We start from the raw sequence: 25,747 nt of genomic DNA on the forward strand, positions 1-25,747 counted from the left end.
TAAAAGGAATGCTGGAGAGCCCCAACACTGATTATCCAACAACTGGACCAGGTATTAAAAGGAATGCTGGAGAGCCCCAACACAGATTATCCAACAACTGGTCCAGGTATTAAAAGGAATGCTGGAGAGCCCCAACACAGATTATCCAACAACTGGACCAGGTATTAAAAAGAATGCTGGAGAGCCCCAACACTGATTATCCAAAAACTGGACCAGGTATTAAAAGGAATGCTGGAGAGCCCCAACACAGATTATCCAAAAACTGGACCAGGTATTAAAAGGAATGCTGGAGAGCCCCAACACTGATTATCCAACAACTGGACCAGGTATTAAAAGGAATGCTGGAGAGCCCCAACACAGATTATCCAAAAACTGGACCAGGTATTAAATAGAATGCTGGAGAGCCCCAACACAGATTATCCAAAAACTGGACCAGGTATTAAAAGGAATGCTGGAGAGCCCCAACACTGATTATCCAAAAACTGGACCAGGTATTAAAAGGAATGCTGGAGAGCCCCAACACAGATTATCCAAAAACTGGACCAGGTATTAAAAGGAATGCTGGAGAGCCCAAACACTGATTATCCAACAACTGGACCAGGTATTAAAAAGAATGCTGGAGAGCCCAAACACTGATTATCCAACAACTGGACCAGGTATTAAAAAGAATGCTGGAGAGCCCAAACACAGATTATCCAAAAACTGGACCAGGTATTAAAAGGAATGCTGGAGAGCCCCAACACAGATTATCCAACAACTGGACCAGGTATTAAAAGGAATGCTGGAGAGCCCCAACACAGATTATCCAAAAACTGGACCAGGTATTAAAAGGAATGCTGGAGAACCCCAACACAGATTATCCAAAAACTGGACCAGGTATTAAAAGGAATGCTGGAGAGCCCCAACACTGATTATCCAAAAACTGGACCAGGTATTAAAAGGAATGCTGGAGAGCCCCAACACAGATTATCCAAAAACTGGACCAGGTATTAAAAGGAATGCTGGAGAGCCCCAACACTGATTATCCAACAACTGGACCAGGTATTAAAAGGAATGCTGGAGAGCCCCAACACAGATTATCCAAAAACTGGACCAGGTATTAAAAGGAATGCTGGAGAGCCCCAACACAGATTATCCAACAACTGGTCCAGGTATTAAAAGGAATGCTGGAGAGCCCCAACACTGATTATCCAACAACTGGACCAGGTATTAAAAGGAATGCTGGAGAGCCCCAACACAGATTATCCAACAACTGGTCCAGGTATTAAAAGGAATGCTGGAGAGCCCCAACACAGATTATCCAACAACTGGACCAGGTATTAAAAAGAATGCTGGAGAGCCCCAACACAGATTATCCAAAAACTGGACCAGGTATTAAAAGGAATGCTGGAGAGCCCCAACACAGATTATCCAACAACTGGTCCAGGTATTAAAAGGAATGCTGGAGAGCCCCAACACTGATTATCCAACAACTGGACCAGGTATTAAAAGGAATGCTGGAGAGCCCCAACACAGATTATCCAACAACTGGACCAGGTATTAAAAGGAATGCTGGAGAGCCCCAACACAGATTATCCAACAACTGGACCAGGTATTAAAAGGAATGCTGGAGAGCCCCAACACAGATTATCCAACAACTGGACCAGGTATTAAAAGGAATGCTGGAGAGCCCAAACACTGATTATCCAACAACTGGACCAGGTATTAAAAGGAATGCTGGAGAGCCCAAACACTGATTATCCAACAACTGGACCAGGTATTAAAAAGAATGCTGGAGAGCCCAAACACTGATTATCCAACAACTGGACCAGGTATTAAAAAGAATGCTGGAGAGCCCAAACACAGATTATCCAAAAACTGGACCAGGTATTAAAAGGAATGCTGGAGAGCCCCAACACAGATTATCCAACAACTGGACCAGGTATTAAAAGGAATGCTGGAGAGCCCCAACACAGATTATCCAAAAACTGGACCAGGTATTAAAAGGAATGCTGGAGAGCCCCAACACAGATTATCCAAAAACTGGACCAGGTATTAAAAGGAATGCTGGAGAGCCCCAACACTGATTATCCAAAAACTGGACCAGGTATTAAAAGGAATGCTGGAGAGCCCCAACACAGATTATCCAAAAACTGGACCAGGTATTAAAAGGAATGCTGGAGAGCCCCAACACTGATTATCCAACAACTGGACCAGGTATTAAAAGGAATGCTGGAGAGCCCCAACACAGATTATCCAAAAACTGGACCAGGTATTAAAAGGAATGCTGGAGAGCCCCAACACAGATTATCCAACAACTGGTCCAGGTATTAAAAGGAATGCTGGAGAGCCCCAACACTGATTATCCAACAACTGGACCAGGTATTAAAAGGAATGCTGGAGAGCCCCAACACAGATTATCCAACAACTGGTCCAGGTATTAAAAGGAATGCTGGAGAGCCCCAACACAGATTATCCAACAACTGGACCAGGTATTAAAAAGAATGCTGGAGAGCCCCAACACTGATTATCCAAAAACTGGACCAGGTATTAAAAAGAATGCTGGAGAGCCCCAACACTGATTATCCAAAAACTGGACCAGGTATTAAAAGGAATGCTGGAGAGCCCAAACACTGATTATCCAACAACTGGACCAGGTATTAAAAGGAATGCTGGAGAGCCCCAACACAGATTATCCAAAAACTGGACCAGGTATTAAAAGGAATGCTGGAGAGCCCCAACACTGATTATCCAAAAACTGGACCAGGTATTAAAAGGAATGCTGGAGAGCCCCAACACAGATTATCCAAAAACTTGACCAGGTATTAAAAGGAATGCTGGAGAGCCCCAACACTGATTATCAAACAACTGGACCAGGTATTAAAAGGAATGCTGGAGAGCCCCAACACAGATTATCCAAAAACTGGACCAGGTATTAAAAGGAATGCTGGAGAGCCCCAACACAGATTATCCAAAAACTGGACCAGGTATTAAAAGGAATGCTGGAGAGCCCCAACACTGATTATCCAAAAACTGGACCAGGTATTAAAAGGAATGCTGGAGAGCCCCAACACAGATTATCCAAAAACTGGACCAGGTATTAAAAGGAATGCTGGAGAGCCCCAACACTGATTATCCAACAACTGGACCAGGTATTAAAAGGAATGCTGGAGAGCCCCAACACAGATTATCCAACAACTGGTCCAGGTATTAAAAGGAATGCTGGAGAGCCCCAACACTGATTATCCAACAACTGGACCAGGTATTAAAAGGAATGCTGGAGAGCCCCAACACAGATTATCCAACAACTGGTCCAGGTATTAAAAGGAATGCTGGAGAGCCCCAACACAGATTATCCAACAACTGGACCAGGTATTAAAAAGAATGCTGGAGAGCCCCAACACTGATTATCCAAAAACTGGACCAGGTATTAAAAAGAATGCTGGAGAGCCCCAACACTGATTATCCAAAAACTGGACCAGGTATTAAAAGGAATGCTGGAGAGCCCAAACACTGATTATCCAACAACTGGACCAGGTATTAAAAAGAATGCTGGAGAGCCCAAACACTGATTATCCAACAACTGGACCAGGTATTAAAAAGAATGCTCGAGAGCCCCAACACAGATTATTCAACTGGACCAGGTATTAAAAAGAATACTGGAGTCCCAAACTGTAATTATCCGACTGGACCAGGTATTGAAAAGAATGCTGGAGTCCCAAACTGTAATTATCCGATTGGACCAGGTATTGAAAAGAATGCTGGAGTCCCAAACTGTAATTATCCGACTGGACCAGGTATTGAAAAGAATGCTGGAGTCCCAAACTGTAATTATCTGACTGGACCAGGTATTAAAAAGAATGCTGGAGTCCCAAACTGTAATTATCCGACTGGACCAGGTATTGAAAAGAATGCTGGAGTCCCAAACTGTAATTATCCGATTGGACCAGGTATTGAAAAGAATGCTGGAGTCCCAAACTGTAATTATCCGACTGGACCAGGTATTGAAAAGAATGCTGGAGTCCCAAACTGTAATTATCCGACTGGACCAGGTATTGAAAAGAATGCTGGAGTCCCAAACTGTAGTTATCCGACTGGACCAGGTATTGAAAAGAATGCTGGAGAAATTGATTATCTAACTGGACAAGGTATTGCAGCCTGTAAATTGTATTCTGTGTCTGTCTGGGGTTTTTCGCAAAACTATCAGTAATTTCTTTCCAGTATCATTTGAAAACTTATTTTATTGAAATCTACAAATTTGGTACAATAATATTTCAGCACAATTACTTTCACAAAAAAGTGTATACGAAGTCATCTGCACACCAAATATGCATGAAAACACTCTTGTAAAATTTCAGAAAGTCAGATTATTTATTCTGTAAAGCCCAATGTATCCTGACAGTTCAGTGTAATAATTTTCTATATCTATATTATGTAATAAAAATACTGGCTATCTGATTGATCCATTCAATCAGAACTTTTGACATGGCTAAAGATCACCAAATCTCTCAATATTTCTCGAATTCTTATAAAGAATTATATTAATATACCTGCTGGTTTCAGTTGTTGACTAAAATGTGTGTGTGATATAAAGTTGTGTAATCATTTCAAATTTGTTCCATCTATTCTATTTCATTTGTCTAGTAGAGATTTTTCATTGATTGGTTTGAATTGACTCCCTATTAAATTAGTAATTATGTTTCGACAATTAGTGTTCATGAATGGCAATCCTTGATGCAAATGAGCCAGGAAACATGCTCATAAACCATAATCTCTGTATTAAGCTTTACAACCTGCGAGATGGATACACGAGATAAACAGGATATCAATCATGACAACAAAAATTACAGTAAATCTGAATTCTGCCTACATTAGAAAACAAAATAGAATAAAGCATCAATTAACTAGAAAGCTGGGTTTATTGTAGGGTCTGTGGTTGAACCAAACTAACTAACAATTCTATGGGTGATTATTTCAGTATAATCAGTGAATACAGTATTCACTTTTAACGAAAAACTAAAAAAAGAAATTGAAATGAGAAAATCTGATAAACTAAATATCAAACCAATCTGGCCATCAAGAGAAATTTGAAAACAAAATTTGACAAAAATATTCACTAAAAATAAAGACGATAAGGTATCATTATAAAATGAACTATACCCACCCAAGGCTTGTATAGAAAGCAGGAACATGAGATGTGTTTTTTTCTCACAAAGATCCAAATAAAATTTTTGTTTTAAATACAAAAAAAGGCTTATATAGATGAAATATCAAACCAATCTTGATTAACAACAGAGACACGTTTAAACTTTAACTGTTACACCGGATGGTAAAACTACTTCATCTTCAGTTTTCATTTTCTTGAGATGTTGTTTGAGTCTCCTCACCATTTCTCTGGGATCTTTGTGAGGAAGAGGAGGACACTTACATAGTTCTCGTATATTGATTGCCTGCAATGAAGATATCACCAATGATTCATAAGATAAGCATATGCAACACCATGAACATGCAAAATTAACATGTAATTGTACGAGCACACATTGTGTACAAGTCATGAGTCGGTACTCCTTTAAACATGGTCTCAAATCTGTTATTTTATAAATATGTTGCTAGTACTGTAAAATCTGTATTAGAAGCTACATTCCTAATAGAAGTTGCACATATTCTTTTTAAACAATTGAGAACCAAAAACTCATCATTTCTCATATGTGTAGATGCTCTAATAGAAACCACATCCCCTCTGTTGCATTGTACCATTTTAATAGAAGTCAGGGCTTTTAATACAGATTTTACAGTATTGCTGTTTTTTATGTTGGATGTAACTACCAAACCACTGTTATTGGCCATTGTTTGTATGAATTCAAATGTACCAGGAACAGAATCCAAACTAATTTATGACAATTCATTGATGTTTAGAAAGAGTAATTTATTATGTTATTTCAATAGGCTGATAGTATTCATGATATTCTCATTGATACATGGAATTATATGCTCAATTTTCAATTTGGTTGAATAAGTCCAGACACTGTTAACAGCATTTAAGTTGATGTAAGTCAATATTTCTAGTGGATGTTTTGATTTATTTTAAAGCGCGGGAATTGAGTCCCAAGCGACGATAAAAACACAGGCTAAAAATGCAAAGGCTCATGGGTAGACACTTGTTTGTAAACAATGACATGTTATGACCATCTGACGCATGCGCAGGTGATGACTCCCCCACTTTAACATACTCTACACTGCAAAGTGGGTTATTGTGATTATTTCAGAACATGTGGTGTACAGTAAGACATGTCGCTGTGAGTTGAATTCTCTGACAGTCGTTACCTCTGGTATGAAGTACGACAGGTTATCTGCTCGGTTTTGATGACTAGGATGTGTTGATAATAACTCTATTTGGTCTGCTCCAGTCGCTTCACTCTCCAATGCCATGCATTCCCAGAATGCACTGCTCTCTCGAACATCAAAACATCCCTGAGGAAATAAAAGCAAAGTCCACTGCCATAACATTTGACATTGATTGATTGAATACAATCTTATTATACGATCATCATAACCATTACTATACAAACTTATCACATGACCATATAATGTATGGTATGGTACGATATGAAGAAAAACAAAATGTGCAATTGATCCTTTTTATTTGCAATGTGAATGTTTCAGACTTGTTAACCAATATTTGCATTGTGCAACAACAATAAATCATAATAATGAATTTGAAAAAATATAATTACTAAAACGGGTAATATTTCTGCTTATTATCGAAAACTATTAAAGCTATAACTGTAAATGCAAAGAAGTCATACGAATAAATCAATAGATGATTTTTACAATTGCATAAAATTACAATTTCTCTGTATTTCTGGTCATGTGATAAAAAGGTTATCATGTGATATTACTTATTTGTAGAACCGGTTGATACTTTGTAGCATCATGGTCTGTACTATCCACTCACCTTCGTTACATGGGTAATACTATCTCATGACATCACTTATAAGTGATATTATGTGGTAAGCTCATAAAGTAACCAATCTGATTAAAATACAATGTAGGTATATACTCGTTCGAAAACAAGGACTTATAATTCGATCTTCGTCCGTCTGTTATATATGTTAGGATATATGTCCATGACAATTTGTTTCAAAATCGAATCAAGGATGGTCGATTGATAGCCGTCTGACTTTTTGGCCTTACTACTATATTTCCAAGATTTGTGTACCATTTTCATTCTATTTGGCACATACATTATACATGTCAGTTTGTTTCATAATCAGATCAAAGATGGCCGAATAATGAGACTTTAAAAAATTTAACAGGAACATTTTCAAGGACTTGTTTTATTGTAATTTTGGTTCATTTATTTGCAGTTATCAAGTTTTTTCTTTATATCGTATCTCGGTTGCTTAGTTAAGGCAACTGTGAAACAATATGTAGAAAAAATTATAATTGCAAGTAAAACCCCTCAAAATATGAATTCTTAACATACCGTTCCAATTGTAACATACTGTGAACCATGTAATTTTTACTGCTAAGAATTTTTGCAATTTATTGTGACTCCCAAAATTTGAATCTTTTTTTCTTGCCAAATTAAGACAGTTTATAGTATTCAACTTCAGTTATAGTGAGCAGGGATTTTTTTTAAACAAGGGAACAGGGGTGCAGCATCCTCATGCCATGGCCATGCACCCCCTTACCCTGGGGAGCAGATCCTCTGGCAACCGTAAAATTCTGATTGACCAGGGATCACATGTGGCAACATTCCTCAACTGTGACCTGTCTGATAGTAATTTTGGCCCCAAGGAAGCCCTAGAATGCTCCATTTTAACTTGAATTAACAAAAACTCCACACCCCGGTAGGGAGAACCATATCTCCCCCACTTGGTGGTGCCGCTGAATTGCAGTACTCCCTCTTGCATTTTTTTTCTAGAAAAACCCCTGATAGAGACAAGTGAAAATGAACTCCTTTTGAGGTAAACCTAAAATAGTTCAATGTTTACAGCATGGCTTAAAAAAGACATAAATTCAAAGTAGATTAAATCTGTTGAAGATTGCGACATTATTGTAGTTAAGTACCAGTCTTAACAAGAGTGGAATCACTGATGTAAAAAAAAAAACAGAAATCACAGTGACTATGTGTCAAGAAAATGAATTGTAATTTTAAGAAAACAAATCAATATTTTGTGAAAATGTTTACTTGTAAGATATTTTTGTTATTGTTACCTTTGCTACAAGTTGTAATCCGACTTCATCCGCCTCAGTTTCCAAATGCCTGTTATACGGCATATGAAGAAATATCTGAAATTTAGTACATTAGTTTATGGATTAGTTATCACAAACACAAATCAGTAGATTATTAAATCAAGAATATTTTCAACTGTGTTGCAAACAGTCAAATATCAAATCATATTTGCACAAAAGTAAACAGGTTACCAATTCACTGAGAATAAAGACAACAGCATCCATTTAGCTTAGAGGTCTGCAAGTCATTTTACCTTTTCCATCGCCAGTTTCCTCTTTTCAAAGATAACCTAATTTTTTGAGTGAAAACTGACTCAAACTTTGTCTGTCGGCTTAAAAATTAGGGTTCATTATCAGAAATATTAAAGAATATAGGTAAAAAGTGCTGAAAGATTTGTGCGAGAAAAGGTGAAAAGGTTAAAGTGATTTAAACAAAGGAATTTCTTGCATTATTCTGAGTCAAATAAAATATTCTTTTCTGAATGTTACCGGTAGCACCAATAAAATGAATACTCACTTCAATAACCTTACTTTTAAACCACTGGGCTACCAGTGCTATACCATCATTGGGTAGAAAAGCCCACAATGCTGCCAGTAATATTATGGATAAACCATCCACAAACTCAGCAAAACTGACTTGCTCGGCCTGCAAACAGGGGACAGTATGTACATTAATATAAGAACATTACAACTGATAGCTAGCTGCAATGTGATTTGAATCTAGTATATTTTACTGAAGTTTAAGTACCAGTAACTGTAATTTACATTTGAGGGTGGGGGTCAACACTAACCGCATGCCCAAGTAGTACATGTGCAATCTCATGTCCCAACACAATACCAAGTTGATCTTCATTTAAAACTGCTTTCAATATACCAGTAAATACAAAAATCTGACCATTCTGTTAGAAAACAAAAAAATAACTATAAATCAAAAAAAACTTAAAAATGGTTTGGGTTCAGCAAATTTTTAAAGGTAAAAAATGGCATTCATTATACACAGCAACGACGTAACTATAAATTGGAACAAAACACAACTGACATGTTGTTTTATATGGCTGCGGATAAAAAAACACCTCTACAGTTTATAGTGCGCCCTCTAGAGTTCAATATATTTTCCAAAATCATTCTATACTTACGGGTAATACAAAAGCATTCTTTTCTGGCTCATTTATGATATTTATTGTCCAATCCATATCTCGTATCAATGGAATATCTAAATTAGCATTTATAATCTGACGTGTTACCCTGGCAACTATTTCGTAAACAGGGTGAGAGGTCGGCACCATAGACTTGTCGTAGCGTAGCAGAAACTGTAAAATAAATTATCAAAGAACTTGAATTAAAAATAGATGCCCTCCAACTTATTCCAAATTGGAATTGATCAGTTGAATTGGTGGAATGTACTGTGCATCTTTCAATGAAATAAATAACTGTACATGAACAAAGTCTGAATACAAGATTTATATACACTGGCAAGCCTCACATATGTATGCCAACTGATAGTTGCATGGTATGTATATCCTACTACAAGAATGTGGGAATGAGAGTAAAAATTAAATAATATAAATAAATACAGTAATTAGACCACAATGTGATTATTAGTCCCCGTTCGGACGAAGTCCAAAAACGGGGACCTATAATTCGGTCTCCGTCCGTCTGTGTGTCCATGCGTATGTGCGTCCGTCCGGAGTCATATCTCAGAATCCCTTGGACCGATTCTGTTCATTCTTTGCATGTGCCTAGTACTTTATGTGGGACATATGCACATGCAGTGGTTTAGCGATTCGATTCAAAATGGCCGACTGGCAGCCATCTTGTTTTTTGAAAATGTTGTATTTTTGAAAATGCTTTGTCAGTTTTCATTCAAACTTGGTACATAGATTATACATGTTAGGATACATGTCCATGATGATTTATTTCACAATTGGATCAAAAATGGCCGACTGGCAGCCATCTTGTTTTTTGAAAATGTCGTATTTTGGACATGCTTTGTCAGTTTTCATTCAATTTTAGTACATAGATCATACATGTTAGGATACATGTCCCCGACCGTCCGTGAGTTCCTGAGTCTGTCCGTCCGACCGTCTGTCCGTCCGTCTGTCCGTGTGTCAGTCTATCCAATGTCATATTTCAGAATCCTGTGGACCGATTCCGTTCATTCTTTGCATGTGCCTAGTACCTTATGTGGGACATGCACATGCAGTGGTTTAGCGATTCAATTCAAAATGGCCGACTGGCAGCCATCTTGTTTTTTGAAAATGTTGTATTTTGGACATGCTTAGTCAGTTGTCATTCAAACTTGGTACATAGATTATACATGTTAGGATACATGTCCATGACGATTTATTTTGCAATTGGATCAAAGATGGTCGACTTGTTTTTGTTTTTTTATGCAGTATCTTGGACGTGCTCTGTCAGTTTTCATTCAAATTTGGCACATACATGTACTTTATACATGTTAGGATGCATGTCCATGACAATTTGTTTCAAAATCTGGTCAAGGATGGCCGATTGACAGCCATCTGACTTTTTGGCCTTACTACTATATTTCCACAATTTATGTACCATTTTCATTCGTATTTGGCACATACATCATACATATCAGTGTGTTTCATAATCAGATCAAAGATGGCTGAATAACGACTGTTTTTATTTTGGCCATAATACTATGACACAAAACACGTGTTTTGATGTAAATAAACAATCTGTTGTATACGCCACTTGGAACTCAAGTTTCAAGGACATGCTGGCGACAACCCCTCCGCTTTAATATGACGAGCACAAAGAGAACTTAACAGGGACTGTGTCATTTTCAATGACTTGTTGATTATTAATCCCCGCAGTCCGAAAACGGGGACTTATGTTTTGACCTCCGTGTGTGCATGCGTGTGTCTGTGCGTGCGTCTGGACCTGTATCTTAGAAATGCCTGGACCAATCACAATCAAACTTCACACATATAGCATGCATGATATTATACATATGCACATCAATTTGTTTCACGATCTGATTCAAGATGGCCGAATGGTGGCCATTTTTGTGCTAAAAATCATCAAAATCAAGCATTTCTCGGCTGTTTACAGATGGATTATGTTCAAACTTGGTATATACATTAGACATTATAGGACCTCGATGCACATCATTTTGTTTTACGATCTGATTCAAGATGGCCAACTGGCGGCCATTTTTGTGCTAAAAAATCTAAAAAATCAACCTTTTCTCGGCTGTTTACAGATGGATTTTGTTCAAACTTGGTATATACATTAGACATTATGGGACCTTGATGCTAATAATTTTGTTTTTCAGATAAGATTCAAAATGGCCGACTGGTTCTCGTGCCATATCTCTGACTTGCTTTCACTGATTATGTTCAGATTTTAAATATTCATTATACATCATGTCATAGATAGACAGATATACTGGTTTGACGATCCTATTCAAAATGCCCAAATGGTGGTCTTTTTTGTGCTAAACAATCATTAAATATCAAGCGTTTCTGGCATTTATGGATGGATTTCGTTCAAACTTGCTACATATATTAGACATTAAAGGTTCCTGATGCACATCATTTATTTTTCAGATCAGATTCAAAATGGCTGTCTGGCGGCCATTTTGTTTTAATGAATGGGCTTCTCGACCCGGCCATATCTCCGACTTGTTTTGACTGATAATATTTTCACATTTTAAATATTCATTATAAATCATGTCATAGATAAGCAGATATATTGGTTTGACTATCCTATTCAAAATGGCCGAATGGTGGTCGTTTTTGTGCTAAAAAATCATCAAATATCAAACATTTATGGGTGGATTTCATTCAAACTTGGTACATACATTAGACATTACAGGTTCCTGATGCTCGTCATTTTATTTTTCAGATTGGATTCAAATCGGCAGCCATTTTGTTTTAATGATTGGGCTTCTAGAGCCATATCTCTTAAATGCTTTGACTTATTATATTTAAATTTTATATATTCGTTATACATCATGTTATATATATACATGTAATCAAAATGGCTGATTTTGAATGCTGTTCCAGAGCAATATCTCTCAATATGAACAAGTACTTGTTTGACGATCAGATACAAATGTCAATCATTTTAATGTTAAAAAATCATACTCCTGACATGGTTATATTCCAGCTAATTACTATAAACAAAACTATATATCTTAAATTTGATAACTAACGGGGACTGTGCCATGCATGGCTTGTTGATTGTGTATTGATTTATATCTGACATCCAGAGCACTTTCTACTGAGAAGCAACAGCTAGTAACCCATCTTATGATAGCTCAATAACTGTCATATTATGTGAAAAAGACAATTTTCAACCAATAATATTGAGTGTTACAAACGAACTTGTTCATATTCTTGATCGGCAATGGCTTTAAGTTGTTTAGGCGTGAAAGCTATAAATCTCGTCCTGTGTGTGATCGGTGTGGTCTCTAAGTGACTTATATAATATAAACCAATTACACCACAGACACTGCCTGTGAATATCAAAATCTTGTAACGATTCTTCTTGGCCAGTAATATCAATACTTGTCTTTTCTTGTCAGATAAAGATTGCCACCATTTTCTGAAAGCCCTGTATGTACAATGACAGACAACTCCCTGTGAAAATCACAAAATTTTGTAAAGGTAGCAGTGAAAATTTCACTTGGCTCTAATGACATGGAATCACAGTGACTTTAATAACATTTTGTTGATAATCAATGTCGATATCGGTGTATTATTGAATCAGTAAAATCCCAATCATGAAAATTAAACAATTTTACAGGACATTTGAATAAAATAGAATCTTTTCATTGCATCCATGAAAAAAACCCAGGAAACATAAATATGTTTTTTCTGTGACAATTAAATAAACCCCAGCTACCATTGGGTACATGGGTCTTCAATAGTTTTCACCAAACGATTAAACCCTGGTCTCGTACTTTACCATGGCATTCTATCAGAGTTAATATTATCTATTATTGAGATCTGTACACCTACCTTCCAGTCAGCATTGCTGTAATTTTGGCAACTGGCTTGGCAATCAGCCAGGCAAATAGAGGGGGAACGTTACATCTTGATGTTGTATGGAAACGGTTGCGAAGTTGTCTTCCCAGGGTTCTTACAGCTTCAATATTAAGAGATCTATTGCATCTTGGGAAAGCATCATTAAGTAACCCTGAGTTATGGCCATGGCAGCCACTGGAGGAAAAAGTTCTCTTTAGACGTACTGGAATTGTACGTATTTCTCTGTTGAGAGACTTTGCTGTATGCTGCAGGACTGTTTTCTGGGCACAACATTTGGTAACTTGGTACAGCGATGTAAACATTGTTCAGCTCAATGAAATAAGTTATTCACAAAATAAATTGAATGTTGCAGTGACATCTGTTATATATTTGATCAAAAACCACTGTCATCCTACAGTATACTACAACTAATAGCTATTAATTACTTCCGTTTTTTGTACAGAGAGCTACGCCACAATCCCTCAAACGTTGCCAACACGAGGAGACAATGGCTTTTCTCCAACGTTTTCCCCCACGTTATGTTTTGTCGTCTACTGATTCCCTGTTCCAGCTCGTCTTTGAGAAATTGGTTAACTGGTGAAATCGACCCAAGCTCAAAGTGACTGCAGTTGGAAGCTGACAAACGCCGAATGGTTAATTGTGTCTCCACAGCAGAAACGCATTACAAAATTCTGTACTACTGACCACTTGTAATACTGGCAATAAGACAATCAATCGTGGCGACAATGTAAGTACTGGAATCCACACACATTTTCCAATTTCATAATCATTTTCAACCGGTGTTTTGTCGATATCGTTTGACGACTGCCATTTTGAAGTGCGCCATCGTTCGAATAGCACGTAAAAACAAAATGAATTAACTATTTTATCGCATGGGGGCAGTCTTTGTAAATAATCACACTTCATCGCTACATTGTGTTTTAGTGTAGCATAGCAGTTAAAATTTGACTGGGGTTGACACACAAAAGCCAAACTCAATCTGCCACCAGGACTTGCGAATTATTGCATAAGGAGATATATATAGTAAAAGAATTTCATTCTATAAGTTAATTGATTTACAGAAACAAGAATAGAGAAACACTATCATGACAAAATCTAAACTTTGGTTCTATATAGAATGTCAAATCTGCATTCCTAATAGCAGCCGCACCCAGTTTTTCTGAACTATTGTGAACCAAAGATGTACCATTTCTCATATGTGTAGATGCTCTAATAGAAGCAGCATCCATTCTGTTGCATCATTCCATTCTAACAGAATTTGCAGCATCTAATATAAATTTTACAGTAATTATTGAAAAAGGTAAATTAGACAGCAACATCTGTCTAGCAATTTTAATATGTTTGTTTTCAGAACCTCATAGTGATCTCAGAAACAACAGGATATTTGTCATGTGGGTCCCACACCTTGATATGAAGGTGTATACACGTTGCTAGTTACAAGTCCCCTGGTTTAGCCGGAACTTCTGGAATGGGGGACTTTTTTGAGCAAAATTGTCTGGAAAAGGGGTCTACAATTTATGTATTCCCAATTGAAATTATAATTTTTAAAAATTGTTGTTCAAGTAATTCTGGCAGAAAAATGTTGCACATCATACGTAATCAAAAAACAACCATGGAGGAGATACATATTTTTCTGAAATGCCTAAATAGCATTTTGGTCTGGAAACACTGGTAGCTTTTTTCAGTCTGCATTAATTTGACTAAACAGTTTAATTATTGTAGCCACTAAGAATTACTTTAGATCTAAGAACACAACAATTCAAAGAGATGTTCATTGTTTTGAAAGTTCTCCACTTGTACATTGTAAAACTTTCTTTACAAATTGCTATTGCAGCCAGCTGTGGTGTACTTACTAAAAATGCTTCTTTACTGACGTTGAAGTATCATTTCATGGAATGCTTGGTTACACTGGGGATTGCAGTCAGTCTTTGTGGGAACATGTAAGCACTTTAGTTACAAGACTCATCAAGAAATATTATACAGATGTGTACCGATAACTTCAGTGGGCATGTTTGTTTCTCTACCAAACTACCATATTTTCTCCATTAGTAGCATATACAAACGTGTGTATATGATTTAAAATTAAGGAATGGTCCACTTCACAATAAAAATAATAAATCGCATTTATTATATGCAGAATCATTAAAATACAATTCATTTTGAAGATAAAATATGCATAGAATACTCCTACATGCACAAGATTCTAATAATGTTTGATTTTTTGTTGAACATGTCATTGGACATTTTTATTCTTAAATTGTTATAAAATTTTTTATTTTTTTAAAAATTCAGACACACCATTTGTTTTGTGTATGCCTTTTAGAATCCTTGATCTGAATAAACAATTATTGGCATCGAAATGTAAGTCTGGTGCCTTCATACTTTAGGACCTACTAGTAATAAAAATCTATTCAAATGAATCTTATTTTGCTACCAGTAGTATTGATAAATTATCTGCGTTTCGTAGATTAGCAGATTATTGCTATCTATTCGTATGTAAATTATTCAGGTGCCATTGCACCTGCTCCGATTGGTTAGTGGCTAAGTAGCCAGGTGCTCATGAGTATATAGTAAGAAGAGTATTCTATTGTATTTTTTATCTGTATTTTTATAAATGTATAGTATTAATATGGATGACGCCCGACGTCTACCCCTAGGTACATCTGACATTGCGTCGGGTACAGGTTTCCAGATGTTTTTCTCCCTTGACGGGTTTTTATATCTGTTTTTTCCTGGGCGGTCGATGTATTCGCAATGGGGCTTTGACATCAATTTCATGTATATTTACATATGTAAGGGGGATAAATAAACGTAATAAACGCGTGTGGCTTCTGGGTGCTGCAACCACCGCATACCGCATTTCATGCTTGTTGTGTAATTTGTATGAATAGTTGAAGTTAAGTATAGATTGCAATATAAGCTCACTGTTTTGCCAACAAAGTAACAATATTGATATCAGCTTATCATTACAAACTGTTACATTTGAACTATCAATATTGCTACTTTGTTTGCAAAACATTGAGCTACATTGCAATACACAGCTGCTTGGGTTTCTTTTTCATTCACAGTAAAAATTGTCTCTGTTCAACAAAATCTACAGAGTTTCTAATAGTCAACCTGTAGCCTAAAAACATGGCGCAGATGTACTGTACCTTGCAATCACCTTCCAGTCCTGATTTAAAAAAATTCAAACATGTAAGGTTAGTTTATATATGGGTGATCTCGTATTTTCATATGCATGCTTTCAGAGGCGTGGGTCAAATAATGAGTTTGAGACTGATGATGCAAGACATATTTTTATTTTCAATATGTATAATATTTACAATACTTATTTCAAAAAAATCTGCAAACAATATTGACAGAATTATCTTGCAAAAACAAGTTGTACATGGTAGAACAAAACAAATGGTAGGATGTTTTGGTTGATTGTTTGTAAAGACAAATGTCTTTGCTGCTTAGGAATACAAAATTCAAATTATAACTTGCACAACTTTTATAGTAGTGTATTCACCCTGTGTCATTTAGGGACCATGTTACGCAGACATGCATCACTACAAATAAATACAATATAAGCCATTGTCTGATAAAGAGTAGATTGCATTAATTGGTTTGGTAAGATTTAAACTTTACACTAATGTTGTTTTTTAATGTGAACAACCATTGTATCCCTTCACTGTAAAAAATACCCATACAATAAATCCAGACTGCTGTAATTTGCATACACATAATTTCTTATGTGCCAGAAAGTTACAGAACATTGGATTCTTTGCATAGGCAGTGACAGTGACCGCAATTCAGACCAGGGAATGCCAACAAGGTCTGTCAGCACATTTCCCTAAAATTTTGATTGTTGTCAATATTTGGTATCTGCAGTCCTTCGAGCCTCTGTTGAATTTTGATAATCTGCAATTTTATTATTTATAACATCAGATTTATATTTTAAGTTATTTGTAATGCATCTTTGATACATGAAATACTATCATTTTGAGTAGACATTACACAACATTGACAATGGGTGTATAAACAAATACTTTTCAACTAAATACCTTTGGACAATAGTTTAAAAAATACAGCAATTAATATATACATATAAAACAAACAAAAAAACTTATATAAAACATATTTATACATACATAGCGCCCTCTGTAGCCCATGTTTTAACATTTATTTTCACAACAGACTACAGAGGGCGCCATAAGTTGACTATTTACAAGTTCTACATTCCTTGGTGACCAGCCAGACTGTGGTATCACTTTCTTTCTTGAAACTGAGCCTCCAGCAGCAAGGAATGTACACAATTTGCATAGACTATGAATAATAACTCATGAAAAATATATTTATTTACTGGAATAGAAATCAGCAGCCAACTATGAAAACCTTACTCATTGTTGACAAATTTCACCCAGCTACAACAATAGCCCTTGATTCAATGACTTGTTTGAGCGTGCCTTTTTCATTTACATGCTACCCCTCAGCCATAGGTCACTTTGTGCAATAATACCGAAATCATTGTTTTGACTCTAAAAATCAGTTTAGTTAAGACCCCAGAGACCTACCTAATATACAGTTGCTATGGTTACAAATGCACAAGGTTTGAAAATCTATAATAGTGTGAGCATAAATCCATAATAATCATGACTTCATCATGCAGATGTGGTTATTTGTGAATTTGATCGAATAGTGATCATGGCATTGCAACCAAAGAAGCATGTGAACATAAATGATGCTGAGGAAGTTCCTATTGTTGCCAGAATGCAAAGGTAAGAAAAATCTCAAAACCAAAGTCATCAGACCCAGGGCTACCATGACTATAAGATGCAATTTCGAAACTTTTTGTCCACAGATGTTATATCAATGTAAACCTGAGTGCATTGATATTTATGAAATATAAGCAGTCAAGTAAATGAATTCATATGTAGAGTAGATTTCCAATGTAGAGACTCAATATAACTTGAGTGGAGTGAAAATATGACAATACACAGTATAGCATGGCAATGTATTGTTGGTAATTGATGAGAATCTAAATAATCACCACTACATGGGTCCTGAAAGTGTCTTGATATTTCACCTGCAGCAGTTAACTGTTGATTGTACATGGCAGTATTATCGACAACTATTATCTCTTTTCTCGGTGCTGTAACCTAAAGTGTATTGTAGAATCACTATCGCTCCCTTTTTGCCAACTGTAGTTACGACCATTTCCATCCATTGACATGCTTGACTGATGTGATCCTCTAAAGTTTTCTTGTGACTGTCTGTGTTTTTTGGATTTAGGGATCTTCTCTTGCCCCTGAAATAAATGTTAGACTAAACTGATGAGCAAATTGTAAAGTCAACTTTAAACTTCAAAAATAGTATTAAAGTTGTATTCTGAGAGCATTCAACAAGCTGTGTTGGATCTTGTTTGGACTATTATGGGGATGTGTTTTATGGGAAATATTTGAAAATTTGCTTGGATTTGCTGTTTTTTTTGAATTATTGCTAACAAAGATAATTTTGGTCAATCCATGTTGAAACACAATTCAAAAGTGCTAGCAATAGTGAGTGCTTTCACCCAGCATCCGGATTTGATTCCCAGAGGCAGCAGCTCATTTAATACAGTCTGCCCTGCCTTCAAAATACATGGTTAGGAGACTTGCAATTTGCATAAAAAAAACATCAGATGTAACAATAATATTTATTGACAAAACACTGCAGTCAGGAGTGTCAGTCAGTCAGTAGAGACAGCAGCGCCTGGTTTAAAAATATTCGAAAAAAAAAAAAAAATTTGAACATTCAATCAAATGGGAAACTGAGGCGATTGCCAACATTGAGACAGTCAATAATAGTCACAAGAAAAAACAGCTTTTATGAATTAAGATTATGTATACCAACAGACAGTCTACTTGTAAGAATTGTTTACAGTCACAAAACAGCTGACTATACAATACAGAATCAGATCCCCACTCAAAAAAAAAACCTGCATATCAATACTCCAACAGTGGTGTACTCTTTTGAGCTTGGTAGTTTTGAGAATACATTAAACAACTTTTGTACACAACATTACAATTTTGATTTAATTGGTTTTCAACTATCTTAAAGTTATTGTTTACATTACAACAGACACACACAGCAAAGAACCAATCCAAATACAGTTATTGTTATGATGGGAGAGTTATGTGTACATGAGGAGGGAGGGGACACAGCAAACCAAGGTATACACACAGTAAGATATGGTAAAAAAATATGGTATTTACAAGATGATTATCAGTTGTATTGATTTAAACTTTCACACCTTTTTTCACCATTGCTCCTACAAAAATGTAGTCCTTGTACATCAAACCAAAAATTGAAAATAAAACTTTTTTTTTGGCGTGAGATGGTGAGCTGAAGATGAGGCCAATTTGTCTGCAAACTAGACCCCCAGTGAAAGTATGTGTGAATGAGTTACAACACAATGACATATGGGTGTATAGTGCAATACAGGTATTTATGAAACGTACAGTGGACAGTGGGCCAGCTCAGCGTTCAGTTAACTTATTAGAACCAAGAGTTTTGATGACATCAAATTATTATAAGCATGCTTCTATAGCAATAGAGGAACAAAGATTCTTCAACATGACTTTAGTTAATCTAAAACTGGATGTTATTTTGTGAATATATATGACTGCCACAAGGCTAAAAGTGTAAGGAAGCTGTGCAAAGTAATGGAAATTGGAGACGGGAAATCATGCAACAGCAAACACAACTACATGTACATGCAATTACAAGCATCTGCCACCATATGTGTTTTAAAAGCACTCTGTTTATAAGTAGCCCCTTTACCTTCCGAAGAATCACTGGCATGAGGTCGTGATGATCGTCTGGGCATGTTAGTGGAGGAACGTCGTGAATTAGCCCACTCTCTACGACGTTGTTGGATCTTATCTTTGACCTGGTACAACATATATTGCATGAGATGTACAATGAGCAGGAGAAACATTTATTAACAACACGCATCAGACAATATAGAGAATAAAAGCATTAAAATAATAATCAAAACAACAGACATGGAATAACAGATAACATATGTAACAAGTGGTCTTTGAAAAGTTAACATTGTTGCTGAAGGAGTTTTAGAAATTCTTATATCCCAGAAAGTGACAAAAAATACTGTATCCTAGCAAGTCAGTGTAAGTATTTGGCTGAATTGACATAAGGAAATGAGGGAAGAATGAAAAAATAAATCACTGAAACAAAAAAATAAATTGTCCCTCAATTTTAGCCACCAGTCAGTCAAAAGCCAATGTAACAAAAAACATGTATATGTATACCATATGCATATGCCTCTCGTTTTTGTACCAATGTCTGAAAAACTGGGTAGGACGCGTGAAAAAAAATTCAATATGGCTACCAGTCGGCCATTTTGAATCAAATCACAAAACAAACTGATGTTCATTGGTAACTCATCATGTGTAACGTTCACACAAAGGTTGAATCAAATTGGCCTAGTCAAGTATGAGAAGTAATTTATTTGAGATTGAAATTTCATGATTAAATGTTATCACAACCTGAAAACAATTGAAGAGAATATGCAACCCATGTTGTCGTACTACAAAATTTAAATAAACTAGAAGAAAGTGCATCCGAAATTGGACACATGAAAAGAAAAAAAAATGACCAAAAAGATGTGTCAGTAACCCCATCATGGATTTTCATGTGTCTATGTATAACAATATGTATTACCAATGTACCTTCAAACTTTGTCAAACCATGTCCCAAAATGTATGCCAGATGAATGAATGCACAGTTTGCATACTAATTGGCATAAAATTTGCATGTTATTTAGCAGGGGGGGGGAGTTGCATGACACAATTGGTTGAAATAATGGTCTTATTTGCATAAATTAATATTCATGAGCAATGAAAAACTAGTCTTTTCAGTAAAATTGTGCCAAAATGCTTTCCGAAAGCATATATGTTACATCTAAATTGATTGATTCTATCGTTACGAGCTGAAATAAATTATCGGAAAAATGATGTAAAGGTATTTTTTTGAGACACGTTTTTGATCGGACTCCAGCTAACTGTTGAAACTTAGCACAGGTTTCCTCTTTACCATGATCATAGCAAGTTACGAAATTAATGGAGAATGCAGAGGCACGTTTATTTTTCACTCTAGTACTATTGCTCAAAATTGCTCAAAATGTTTTCGGTGACTTTTATCAGTGACAAGTTACCTAATTAGTATGCATTTCGAGAAACCACAGTGTGTGTACATGCGCAGTTTGAAATGGAATAGTTTTGAACGCAATAAAATCATGCGTAGAACTCGGGCTCCAGCAAGAAATTGTGGCGTCAAACTGATTGTCGGTTGAATTGTTTTGCAATAGACATAATTTTGGAGCCTGTTTTTGTCAAGTTCTGTTGAGGATTATTCTGTAAAGAAATTGCTTAAATTATTTCATCTGTTTGTAAACGGGACGTTGTTGCTTTGACAGTGGGCTACGGATGACTGACGTCGAAACGTTCCATTCAGATCGGATGGCGCCCTCTCGTGCCAATCCCCCCCCTGTTATTTAGCATAATATTCAACTTCAGCTTAGTGTTCTTTTATATTTAGAAATACCAGTAAATCCATAAATATCATGCAAATGATGTACATGTTTTTGGTTTATAATTAAGTCGTCCCACCCCAAAAAACAAACAAACAAACACAAATGTACAGTCACCATGCAAATTGCATTGCGCATGTGCTGTAGTGGATAACAACAAACAAAATGGTGGCTGAAAGTATGCTTCAATGAGAAACTTTTCAAGAGTGTAATTTTACCATTTTCTTATGACCAATAGTAAGTTACTTATATTTTTACAAGCGATATATGGACCCCAGTCTTGATGAGTAATTATTAAATAAGTGTTGTACATTTAATACAAAGTTTAATGCTGTGTCACGGTCCATGAATTGCTCCTATGTTTTCTAATGCCCAACGGTCGAGTTGACACTTCATATTTATGAAAATATTAGTTGGCTTAGACTGATATATATCTAAATTTCCTAAAACTTTTGTTGCTTCTGATAATTGAACTGAATCTTATCTTGGTGTGAAAGGTTCACAGTAAGCTTGGCCACTTGGCCAGGGAACTAAAGGCCACTTATAGTGTTCATTCTATACAGGGAACTAATGGCCACTTGGCCAGGGAACTAAAGGCCACTTATAGTGTTCATTCTATACAGGGAACTAATGGCCATTTGTAGTGTTCATTCTATACAGGGAACTAATGGCCATTTGTAGTGTTCATTCTATACAGGGAACTAATGGCCATTTGTAGTGTTCATTCTATACAGGGAACTAATGGCCATTTGTAGTGTTCATTCTATACAGGGAACTAAAGGCCACTTATAGTGTTCATTCTATACAGGGAACTAATGGCCACTTATAGTGTTCGTTCTATACAGGGAACTAATGGCCACTTATAGTGTTCATTCTATACAGAGAACTAATGGCCATTTGTAGTGTTCATTCTATACAGGGAACCAATGGCCATTTGTAGTGTTCATTCTATACAGGGAACTAATGGCCATTTGTAGTATTCATTCTATACAGGGAACTAATGGCCATTTGTAGTGTTCATTCTATACAGGGAACTAATGGCCATTTGTAGTGTTCATTCTATACAGGGAACTAATGGCCATTTGTAGTGTTCATTCTATACAGGGAACTAAAGGCCACTTATAGTGTTCATTCTATACAGGGAACTAATGGCCACTTATAGTGTTCGTTCTATACAGGGAACTAATGGCCACTTATAGTGTTCATTCTATACAGAGAACTAATGGCCATTTGTAGTGTTCATTCTATACAGGGAACTAATGGCCATTTGTAGTGTTCATTCTATACAGGGAACTAAAGGCCACTTATAGTGTTCGTTCTATACAGGGAACCAATGGCCACTTGTAGTGTTCATTCTATACAGAGAACTAATGGCCACTTATAGTGTTCATTCTATACAGGGAACTAATGGCCATTTGTAGTGTTCATTCTATACAGGGAACTAAAGGCCACTTATAGTGTTCATTCTATACAGGGAACCAATGGCCACTTGTAGTGTTCATTCTATACAGAGAACTAATTGCCACTTATAGTGTTCATTCTATACAGGGAACTAATGGCCACTTATAGTGTTCGTTCTATACAGGGAACAAATGGCCACTTATAGTGTTCGTTCTATACAGGGAACTAATGGCCACTTATAGTGTTCATTCTATACAGGGAACCAATGGCCATTTGTAGTGTTCATTCTATACAGGGAACTAATGGCCACTTAGAGTGTTCATTCTATACAGGGAACTAATGGCCACTTATAATGTTCCTTCTATACAGGGAACTAATGGCCACTTATAGTGTTCGTTCTATACAGGGAACTAATGGCCACCTATAGTGTTCATTCTATACAGGGAACTAATGGCCACTTATAGTGTTCGTTCTATACAGGGAACTAATGGCCACTTATAGTGTTCATTCTATACAGGGAACTAATGGCCACTTATAGTGTTCGTTCTATACAGGGAACTAATGGCCACTTGTAGTGTTCATTATATACAGGGAGCTAATTGCCACTTATAGTGTTCATTCTATACAGGGAACTAATGACCACTTGTAGTGTTCATTCTATACAGGGAACTAATGGCCACTTGTAGTGTTCATTCTATACAGGGAACAAATGGCCACTTGTAGTTTTCATTCTATACAGGGAACTAATGGCCATTTGTAGTGTTCATTCTATACAGGGAACTAATGGCCACTTATAGTGTTCATTCTATACAGGGAACTAATGGCCACTTGTAGTGTTCATTCTATACAGGGAACTAATGGCCACTTGTAGTGTTCATTCTATACAGGGAACTAATGGCCACTTATAGTGTTGGTTCTATACAGGGAACTAATGGCCACTTATAGTGTTCGTTCTATACAGAGAACCAATGGCCACTTATAGTGTTCATTCTATACAGGGAACTAATGGCCACTTATAGTGTTCATTCTATACAGGGAACTCGTAATTTTTAAAGTGAGGATTCTTGTCAATAATTTCAATTCATTCCCTGTAGAATTTACTAATCCTTGTAGGAGACATATATAAGCAGATTACTCTACTTGACTTACATGTATGGTGGTTTTGAAAGTAGAATAAACTAGCCCGAAGTCAGCTTAAAACAAGCTAAATGTTAAGTTATGCTTCGACTGTATTGTATATTACCTGTTGCATATTAATGCTTGCAGTGGGCTTAGGTGTGATTAATGATGTCAATTTGTAATAATCCAAGAACGTTTTGGCTAAATTGCGACCTAATTTCATATCTGATAAAAGATCTGTTAAGGAAAAAAAATATAAACATGACATTTTATTTCTCTCAAACACACCTAAAACTGTCCTGCAAAGTAAAGGAGAACATGCATTGACATGATTTGTCTTTACAAATAAAATAAAATAATAAAAGAAGATTGTAGCAAGATTTCTTTGCAGTGAGAACGCTGTATGAGGATTTGAAAATATGCTTTTGGAAGAGAATGGTAAATTTGCACAACAAAAGGATACAGCCTTCTTCAGTGTATGGCAGTAGAGCACTTGTCGTACTTGTTGTATAACAAAAAAAAGATACTTCTAGTGTATAACAATGAGAGCTCTCATCAAGTATGCCACCCAGGAAACGACGAGCTGTTCCGGCTTTCACTGCATCACGATTAAAAGATGTATTACCCTATGACAAACAGAATGCATTTATTAAACTGCAGATAATTTTCAAAAATAATGTTGCTCTTCTACGTAAAATTTCAAACATAATAATTATATTTTTTCTTCTTTTCAGAACAATTACATTTATAACAAGAAGGTAATATGAGCACAGTGTATGTGTTTTGATTTTCATTTTGTTCACACTAATTGATATTACCGGTAGCCTTTAAATCAACATTTTTCATTTTGACATTTTCAAAACTTTTACTCAACAGAATGATTTAATGATATTAAGAATTTGAGGATATACAGAGAGCAGCAACATTCAAAAGTGAAATAATATTTGTTTAAAGTTTGACCGAACATTGAAGATATAGACACTCCCACAGAGGACATTCTGTTTGCATGCAGATTCCAAAATACAAGTACTTAGCAGGAATACACTGAATATATTTCTTTCAAAAGACCTGTCATCATATAATAAGAGAGAATCTTTTGTTATCTCTGCATTTTAATCGTTGACATCAAGAATCATCTAAATATCAGCCAAATAAAAGAACCACTCTTCAACATAGGCTTCTTCGTACTTAGCGTACTCCCCATGGTAGTCAGACAATGATCTCAAAGTAATCTTTGATAGATGACAAAAGACAAGCTACTTACCATAGAAAAGTCATCAGCATTTGCACAAAGTAGTTTTGGGAATATAGCTTGTCTTTCATAGCGTTCCATGTCATCGTACACATTACCATACATGAACCCATTCATAAGAGTAGAGTGGGCATGCACATCAATATAAAAATCTAAATCACTTTT

General features: G+C 36.1%; 2 protein-coding genes across 3 annotated transcripts in view; both read right to left on the reverse strand.

Annotated features, from left to right (window-relative positions):
• Nucleotides 1–4,189: 4,189 nt before the first annotated feature.
• Nucleotides 4,190–14,056, reverse strand: LOC102807689 (metalloendopeptidase OMA1, mitochondrial-like). The gene is made up of 8 exons (XM_085503835.1): nucleotides 13,212–14,056; nucleotides 12,576–12,804; nucleotides 9,354–9,527; nucleotides 9,009–9,116; nucleotides 8,735–8,863; nucleotides 8,200–8,274; nucleotides 6,304–6,450; nucleotides 4,190–5,429 (listed from the first exon to the last, which is right to left on the reverse strand). Exons 1-8 carry the CDS (start codon nucleotides 13,538–13,540, stop codon nucleotides 5,283–5,285), a joined length of 1,338 nt encoding a protein of 445 aa, XP_085359961.1. The 5' UTR covers nucleotides 13,541–14,056; the 3' UTR covers nucleotides 4,190–5,282.
• Nucleotides 14,057–16,515: 2,459 nt separating this feature from the next.
• The window catches only part of LOC100375368 (cytosolic carboxypeptidase 6-like), a 54,868-nt gene continuing 45,636 nt past the window's right edge, over nucleotides 16,516–25,747 (reverse strand). Inside the window, exons 10-14 of one of the 2 annotated variants that reach the window (XM_085503837.1) lie at nucleotides 25,595–25,747; nucleotides 24,794–24,956; nucleotides 24,455–24,555; nucleotides 20,043–20,151; nucleotides 18,479–18,528 (exon numbers count right to left, since the gene is read on the reverse strand). In XM_085503837.1, coding sequence (XP_085359963.1) covers nucleotides 18,509–18,528; nucleotides 20,043–20,151; nucleotides 24,455–24,555; nucleotides 24,794–24,956; nucleotides 25,595–25,747 — 546 coding nt within the window. In that variant the 3' untranslated portion in view covers nucleotides 18,479–18,508. Of the gene's footprint in view, nucleotides 18,529–20,042; nucleotides 20,152–24,454; nucleotides 24,556–24,793; nucleotides 24,957–25,594 lie in introns of both variants that reach the window. The other variant, XM_085503836.1, reaches the window with a different exon arrangement.

Source organism: Saccoglossus kowalevskii, chromosome 9 (genome assembly GCF_978046115.1).
Source record: "Saccoglossus kowalevskii chromosome 9, keSacKowa6.1, whole genome shotgun sequence".
Taxonomy (NCBI): Eukaryota; Metazoa; Hemichordata; class Enteropneusta; family Harrimaniidae; genus Saccoglossus; species Saccoglossus kowalevskii.

Bases quoted from the DNA above. Each gene is read 5' to 3' on its own strand.
- LOC102807689 (XM_085503835.1), bottom strand. From the start codon at position 13,540: ATGTTTACATCGCTGTACCAAGTTACCAAATGTTGTGCCCAGAAAACA. The intron at 8,275-8,734 runs GTGAGTATTCAT...ACTAAATTTCAG, and splicing joins TTAAAAGTAAGGTTATTGAA to ATATTTCTTCATATGCCGTA. The intron at 5,430-6,303 runs GTAACGACTGTC...TCTTCATTGCAG, and splicing joins TGTCGTACTTCATACCAGAG to GCAATCAATATACGAGAACT.